Below are 8946 nucleotides of genomic sequence, written 5' to 3'. Positions count from 1 at the left end.
AAGAGGTATCTCAGTGACTAGTCCCTTGGGAAGGAGGGAAGTAGGAGGGAAGGGGGGAGAGAGAGACCCTCAGCTTCCCACAGAACTGTTATTTTGGGGCTTTTTCCTAAGCTCCTATCTGAGACAGTTTTCTTTTTCATCATGAGTGAAGGCAGCAGTAGGTTGCTCTAACCCCTGTGCATGGCTCAGTAGTAGCCATACAGGAGTTAGCCTTGGCAGAGTGCTGGAGGACATTAGCAGTGGTGGTGAAGCCCTTCCATAGAGGTGAGTGTCTTCAGGATGCTTCTCCATGGAGGAAAGAGTAAGGTGGGATGTTCTGGGTCTGGTTGCTGTCTAACACAGGGACACCTAGAGTGTGAGGAGTGGGCTAGGAGAGCAGCAGGACAGACAAGTTCATTTCCAAGTCCCCTGTGCACAACAAGGACAGATTCAGTTCTTTTCCGACCTGATGCTAGGGATAGGCACAGCTCCCTGACGTCTCTCAGGATCCTTCTTTCTCATCTTTCTTTATTTCCTGTTAGTTATGCAGAGATTGTGGAGAAGCAGGCCACTGAGCTCTTCCAACAGTTCTGTCCTTGAGGCATGTTTGCCCATCAGTAGAAGAGCACAGTGATATTGGGAAGGTTGCATCCCCAATATATGCCATAATATCAGGGGAAGGAAGGGAAGGAAGGAAGGGAAAATGGTAATGTGAGGCAGGAAGGGAGACCAGGAAGAGAGGGATTGAGGGGATATGGCCTAGTTAGTCCTGGCCAGGACCAGGACCTATGTAGTCATATATTATGTGTCCATATACTCATCACCTACAAAAAAATTTTAGCATTACTGATTTGGCTCAAGAATACTGTTTTATGAAGGTGGGTCTGTGTAGTACCAGTGTAGATGAGGGCTGGGGTTCAACGTTTCGTACCTTACACTTCATTTGGAATTCCATCATATTATCTGATACAGTTCACCTAAGAAAAAAATAGGACAATCCCAGGGGCTGATTAATTCAGTTTCTAAAATAAGCAGTTTAAAATATCATAGCCTATATCCCGTGGAGAAGACACTTCCAGTGGGGAAAAAAAACAAGAAAGATTTTCTTCACACCAATACAGAAGAAGCTGCCTTCACCCATTCCTGACAGTGAGCATTGAAGAGGCAATATTTAGGTCTGTCTTTGTTCAGAGCATAGTAGTAGAGGCAACTCATGTGATCATCTGTCGAAATAGTTTCTCATCCTAATCTGTCTTCCTACTCTCTTGAGAACAGGACCATGTGGAACAGTGCCATATCTATTTTGATATCAGACTTTCACAAGGAGCAGGAACAAAGACTAAATGATGAGCAATCACTCAAGTGCCACTGAATTTTGTCTCCTTGGCTTCCCTGGCTCCGAGGAACTACACCATATCCTCTTTGCCGCCTTCTTCCTCTTCTACTCAATGACATTAATGGGAAACACGGTCATCATTATAATTGTCTGTGTTGATAAACGTCTACAGTCCCCCATGTATTTCTTCCTTGGCCACCTCTCTGCCTTGGAGATCCTGATCACATCCATTATCATCCCTGTCATGCTTCAGGGGTTTCTGCTCCCCGGGATGCAGACAATATCTCTGGCTGGATGTGTTGCCCAGCTCTTCCTGTACCTTGCTGTGGGGACCACAGAGTTTGCATTACTGGGAGTGATGGCTGTGGACCGTTATGTGGCTGTCTGTAACCCTTTGAGGTACAACATCATTATGAATAGTCACACCTGCATCTGGGTGGTAATTGTGTCATGGGTGTTTGGGTTTCTTTCTGAAATCTGGCCAGTCTATGCCACATTTCAGCTGAACTTCTGCAAATCGAATGTCTTAGACCATTTTTACTGTGACCGAGGGCAACTTCTCAAACTATCCTGTGATGACAGCCTTTTCACAGAGTTTATTCTTTTTTTAATGGCCATTTTCATTATCATTGGTTCTCTGGTACCAACAATTGTCTCCTACACTTACATCATCTCCACCATCCTCAAGATCCCCACTGCCTCTGGCAGGAGGAAAGCCTTCTCCACATGTGCCTCACACTTCACCTTTGTCGTGATTGGTTATGGAAGTTGCCTGTTCCTCTATGTGAAACCCAATCAAACACAGGCAGCCCAGTACAATAAGATAGTTTCCCTGCTGATTTCTGTGGTAACTCCTTTCCTGAACCCTTTCATCTTCACTCTCCGGAATGACAAAGTCAAAGAGGCCCTTAGAGATAGTGTGAAACACTGCTATCAACTTTTCAAAGATTAACTCTTCTCTCAGTTTTAGGTGGGGGCATGATCCCTACTGGGGATTATTTAATAACTTAGGAAACCCTATCTACTCTATCACAGTTTACCATCATTACAAAAATCAAACAGTGTGTACCACTTCTGGTCATACCATGGAAGCAGATAAGGCAGGTAACAATGAAACCCATGCTCTGCCCACTAGAATGTCATAGCTTCAGATACTCTTTATTTCTACTGATGAACTCCTTGTGGTGTGGGAGAAACTAAAGAAAGCAAATGAGTACTTTTGTGTAGAGTTCTATTAGCCCAATTCATTTGCTTATAATTTGTTTCTGAAAATGAATTACTGAGGTGAGGTAGGAAGTGAGGAGGGAGATGAAGTGAGAGATGGCATATCATAATACAAAGGAAGAAATGCTCACTTTGCTTCTTCATCAAATGTTGCTAAGAGTTGTCCTATATTTTTATACAATTTCATGAGAAGATGGCCATATGCATTTTCCACATCCCATGGTTCTTTCTTTTTCTGGCTGTGTATTTCATTATCCTGGCCCCACTGCTACTGCAAAGTACATATAGTGTTACTTACACTTTGCCACAGAACTGGTCAAGAGTAGTGACATAGAAATTAGTATGCTTCTCAAAATCTTTGTGCTACAAAAAGATGGGAATATTTGGCAATAAGAATATGGGAAGTTCCTTTTGCTAAACTTCAGGGTATTGCTCAAACCTTTCCTCTTTGTGACATATATTCAAATAGACCCAAAAGGAACAAATAGACCCTCATATATAGTTTCTTTGTTTTTTCAACATGTCGTCAGCCATGCCTCTTCTTCCTGCCTTTCTTGCCTTTGTTTATCCACGAATTTCTGTTTCTTCTTCCTCTCTCCCTTTATCTTCCAGTCTTCATGTTTCTTTTTTTCCACCCCTTCCCCACATTTAACTATGACCCAAGGCTCTGGCCTCCTACTGATAATACATTCTGATTCCTCCTCTCCTCCTTCATCAATATTTCCATTGCTCTCCTGTAACTCCAGTGATGCAATGTTTGAAATTGCCTCTCTGAATGCCCTGCTCATATTTTCTCAGATGAACCTAAGGAGGGTAGGAAATATCTCTAGCTGAGTTTAGAATATGAGAGGAGAAGGAGATTTTGAGCCAGGGGACTACTAATGGTACATCAGACATCTCTTGTGTCAAAGACCAGGTTTTTTTTATTTGGTCTTTTCCCCCCTTTTTTTTCTTTATTGATTAAGGTATTACATATGTGTTCTTATCCCCCCATTATCCTCCCTTCCCCTCACTCATGCCCTCACCCCCCTGGTGTCTCTGTCCATTGGTTAGGCTTATATGCATGCATATAAGTCTGATTGATCTTGGTTTTGATTCTCAATGAAGGAAGGTTACTATCTTGATTAGCCTGCCATAACAAAACCCCCTAGACTGGATGGATTAAACAACATAAATTTATTGATCCCAGATCTGAAGTCTGAGAAGTTCAAGATCAAGGTTCTGGTGAATTCAGTTTCTCTTGCAGGCTCTCTTTGTGGCATGTAGGTGACCACCTTCTCTCTATGTTCTCATGTGGCATTTCTTGGTGTATGGATATTGGGAGAGCAAGAGCCATTTCTGGTATTTCTTCTCTAGGGACACTAATCATATCCAATCAGGGTCCCACCCTTATGACCTCATTTAACCTTAATTACTTTCTTAGAGTTTCCATCTCTAAATACATCTGCACTGGGGTTCACAGGTTCAACATAAGAGTTTTGAAGGGACACAGACATTTAGTTAATAATGCTATCATTCTGCCCATTGCCCTGCAATCCAAGCTTATACTCAACCAGAATGCCCACTTCATCTTCACACTGGGCGCTGGGAGACAGATAGCTCCTTCCTCTGGGGGCTCTCATTTCCCCAGCTGCAGGTGTCTCTTATACAAAAATGGGGAATAAAAACCTCACTCAGACCCCCTCTACTATATACACACCTTGAAGCCTCAATAGCTTCTTATTCTATTTATTTAGTTTTCTTTCTGCTCCTCACAACTGAACACAGACATAATCAGATATTAAAAAGCAAATACTAATTGTAGGCTTTTATTTGAACTCCTTATTTACATGTAGTTAGCATACCACAAAAATAAGTCTTATGTATAATTGAGGTATGCCAGGTTGAATGTGTTGCAGTTTTCACTGAATTTAAGCATTGGCCTCTGTTAACATTCACTTTGTTATATGGTCATAATAATAACAAAAACAAAAGTAGAGACAATACTACTTCTAACCAGGAAAATTTTTAATAGTTTCTCTCTGTAAAAATTACTTGATAAAAGTAAAATGCTTACCCAGATAGTATCTGATACATATCTCTGAAAAGACATTTACTTTTTCTGTTTTATTTCCACATGCATTTCTCTATATTCATACTTAATGAGGCATAAGTATGAATAGATGTCATAATGATTAAAATGTTAAATTTTCTGATTTATACTAATGTTTGTAATTAGAGGATAAGGAATAAGAATGGAGTAGTATGTAATTAAAACTCCTATGCCTTCTGTAAACCACCTCAGATATTTATTGTTTGTGCCTAATTAAAATATACCAATTGATAATAATTCTCAAAACTTAACAGAAATACAATTTGACTCAGGATCCTTTGACTCCAAAGTTCGATCTCAACCTCTCTGTTATGTTGTTCCATGAACATCAGCATTTCTTTCAGTAGACACTGAAATTAGCTTTTATATTATTTGATTGATTTTTATGTATTTAATAGCTATCTACTGCATGTAAGAAACTTTGCTCAATGCTTTTGGAGCATATAGATAGATGGAAAAAATTATTAACTATATACTAAGTTTCTTAGAATTTCTCTATGTTTTTATTCAACCCTGGCAACAACCTGTGAGATAAATAGTATTATGTTCATTTAGAAGAAAATAAAATAGAGGTTCAAAGAAGTTAAATAATTTGCCAAAGGTTACTCAGCCATCAACCATATAACATTCATCAGATTGGTGAAAGGTACAACTCTGGGAATACTAAGTGTTGACATGAATACAGGAGAACAGGAGCTTTTATTCATTTCTGAAGGGAATATAAAATATTATGGTCCAAATAACTAGATTGTAGCAAAATTAGTAAACATGAAATGTGCAATAATATGGCTAATTTTCAAGTTTGTTTATTCTTTCTTTAGCTGTGTTGGATCTAATGATGAGGCCATGAAAGGAATTCTTCATCTATTATACAATATTTTTCTATTTATAATATTTTTATTTTATTCTTTCTTATAGTTTTTATCTCTTTGCTGAAATTTCTCTCTTATTTATGCATGTTGTCTACTACATCACTTATCATATTAATTATAGTTATATTAACTTTGCATTATATGAATATTTTCTTGTATAACATTTTAAATTCTTTATTGATTTTTTCACTTTTTTATATTACTATTTTTAGTGGATACTCTAGGGCAGTGATGGCGAACCTACGACACGCGTGTCAGAGGTGACACGTGAACTCATTTTTTTGGTTGGTTTTCCTTTGTTAAATGGCATTTAAATATATAAAATGAATATCAAAAATATAAATCTTTGTTTTACTATGGTTTCAAATATCAAAAAATTTCTGTATGTGACATGGCACCAGAGTTAGAGTTTTTCAAAATGCTAACACGCCGAGCTCAAGAGGTTTGCCGTCACTGCTCTAGGGCTTACCATATACATTTTCATTTAGAATTGACTTCAAATATATAATAATGATGACAGTTAGATACAGAACATTGTTCCTATATAGCTTTGAGTCCCCCTCACTTTTCTGCTATTATTATACATATTACATTTATATAGCTACAAATGCAATAATACATTGTTATAATTAGTACACTATATAAAGGATATATATATATATATGTATGTGTATATATATATATATATATATATATATATATATATCACTTGTTATATGAAACTTATTTGCCCTTTCTGATTCTTTTCATTTATTTCTCAAATTCAAGTTGCTGTTTGATGTTATTTTCTTACTCCAAAACAGCTTTGTTCCTACTTACCCCTTTTGCACTGTTATTGACAAACTAGAGGCCCGATTTATGAAATTCATGCACTTGGGGGGGGGGCGGTCCCTCAGCCCAGACTGCACCCTCTCACAGTCCGGGAGCCCTCAGGGAATATCCGGCTGATGGCTTAGGCCCGCTTCCCCCCACGGGCTAAAGCAGTCAGTCAGACATTCTTAGTGGTGCTGTGGAGGCAGGAGAGGCTACCACTACTGCTGCTGCACTCATCAGTCATGAGCCCAGCTTCTGGCTGAACAGTGCTTCCCCCTGCGGGAGCACACTGACCACCAGGGGGAAGCTCCTGCATTGAGTGTCTGACCCCTGGTTGTCAGTGCATGTCATAGTGACTGGTCATTCCACTGTTGTACCGAAACTGGCTCTCCAACATCCCTCGAGGAGTTCCAGATTACGAGAGGGCACAGGCCAGGCCAAGAGACCCCACCGGTGCACGATCAGGGCCGGGGAGGGATACGGGAGATTGGCCAGCTGGGGAGGTACCGTGGGAGGTCTGCAGGGTGTGTCTGGCCCATCTTGCTCAGTCCTGATCGACTGGACCCCAGCAGCAAGCTAACCTCCTGGTCAGAGTGTCTGCCCCCTGGTGGTCAGTGCATGTCATAGTAAGCAGTTGAGCAGCCTTAGCATATCATTAGCATATTATGCTTTGAATGGCTGACCAGACCACTGGACACTTAGCATATTAGGCTTTTATTATATAGGATGATGTAAATATATCATAACAGAGGCTACGTGGTCGTCCCCTCTATTAAAGAAATCAGGAACCATATTGTTATGCACTAATTCGGCCAACATCTCCAGCACTTTCTCTAGCCCTGAGCAGTCTTTCTGTGGGTTCCCAGGTGACGGAATTTCTATCAATGACCCCTGACGGCCCCTCTGAGGAGACACTGCTGACAGACACCGCACTGGCTTATCTGAGAAGGCAGGAGAGGAAATATGCATTTATACCATCGTTTATAATTACAGAATTACCTTTGCTAGTGCTTTATTTTTATGTGTGTGGATTCTAATTACTATCTGGGGTCACTTGCGTTCAGTTGGAAGAACTTCATTTGGTATTTTTTGTAAGTTGTTTCTGCAAACAGCAAGTTCTGTGTTTAAATTTACCTGCAGAATCTTTTGTCTTCATTTTTTGGAAAGATAGTTTTGCCAGAGATAGGAGTGTTGATTGACCATGTTTTTTTTTTCTTTTAGCACTTTAAATGTATCATTTCACTGCCCTCTGGTCTTAATTGTATTTGTTGAGAAGTCAGCTCTTATTGAAGTTACTCATACATGAGAAGTCATTTTTCTCTTGCTGCTTTGAAGATTTTTTCCTCTTTTAAAAAAATGTGTTTTTATTGATTTCATAAAGAGGAAGGGAGAGGAAGATAGAAACATCAATAATGAGAATCATTGATTTGCTGCCTCCTACATACCCCCAACTGATGATTGAGCCTAAACCCTGGGCATGTGCCCTGAGTGGGAATGGAACTGTGACCTCCTGATTCATAGGTTGATGCTCTACCATCAAGCCACACTGACCAGGCTGAAGATTTTTTTTTTGTCTTTCAGCAATTTTTACTGTTTACTATGTGTTTGTGTATAGGTGTCTTCTTTTATCCTACTTGAAATTTATTGACCTTCTTGGATGTGGAAATTAATTTTTAATTAAATTTGTAAAAATTTTACCTATCATGTCTTTGAATATATTTTACACTCCTTTGTAGCTCTCTCTTCTGGTTTCCCCATTACATGTGTGCTGGTACCATTAATAAAGTCCCATATTTCTCAGGGACTCAATTCATTTTTTTAAATTTTTTTTCTTTGGATTGCCAATTTCTATCGACCTATCTTTAAATTTACTAATTCATTCTTCTTTTAGTTAAATATCTCTTGTTAATCTCCTCTACTGAATTTTCATTTAACTTATACTTTTTGACTTTAGAATTTCCACTTGGTCCTTTTTATAATTTTGATCTCTTTTAGTATTCTCTATGTGGAGAAATGTTGTCATCATACCTCTATTTCTTTTAGCATGTTCCCTTTAGTTCTTCAAACATATTTGTAATGGCTACTTTGAAGTCTGTAGCACTTTTTTGTTTCATTTTGTCTTTTGACATTTTTTCTTTTTATTAAATGTATTGGGGTGACACTGGTTAACAAAATTATACAGATTTCAGGTGCATAATTTATGATGCTTAAATGTGGCATCTGGTTATTCTTATAAGCAGCTTCTATTGTTTATTTTTCCTCTTATGTATGGATCATACATTCTTGTTTCTTTGCAGGTTTTGTAATTTTTCATTGCAAACTGGACATTTTAGATATTATAAGGCAAGGTTCTGGATACTCGTCTCCCACTCCAGGGGCTTGTTACTGTGTTTTGCTTGTTGACTTGTTTAGGGTCCTGACTGGACTATTTGAGTGAAGTACATTTTCTAGGCAGTGTACACCCTCTGGTGTCACTCCTCAAAGGCCACAGTCCCGGGCAGGCACACAGTCACCCAGAAGTGACAGTGGTTTGTAACAAGGCTCTCTCTCACTGTCTCTTTCCCTGATCACACCAGTCTGATCCAATTAAGTTTGGACTTTGTTACAGAGGTATTTTTTTGTGGTCAGAG

General features: G+C 39.1%; 1 protein-coding gene across 1 annotated transcript; it reads left to right on the top strand.

The window, feature by feature from the left end:
- Positions 1–1322: 1322 nt before the first annotated feature.
- LOC102261861 (olfactory receptor 9A4) lies at positions 1323–2267 on the top strand. Its single transcript, XM_005862783.1, has one exon. The coding sequence runs from the start codon at positions 1323–1325 to the stop codon at positions 2265–2267; it is 945 nt and encodes a 314-aa protein (XP_005862845.1).
- Positions 2268–8946: the final 6679 nt, after the last annotated feature.

Source organism: Myotis brandtii, unplaced genomic scaffold (assembly GCF_000412655.1).
Source record: "Myotis brandtii unplaced genomic scaffold, ASM41265v1 scaffold168, whole genome shotgun sequence".
In the NCBI taxonomy this organism is placed as follows: Eukaryota; Metazoa; Chordata; class Mammalia; order Chiroptera; family Vespertilionidae; genus Myotis; species Myotis brandtii.
Note: the sequence above shows the minus strand (reverse complement) of the source record. Positions and strands in the feature narration are given on the sequence as shown.

Excerpts from the sequence above, each read along its gene's own strand:
- LOC102261861 (XM_005862783.1), top strand. The coding sequence starts at position 1,323 with ATGATGAGCAATCACTCAAGTGCCACTGAATTTTGTCTCCTTGGCTTC.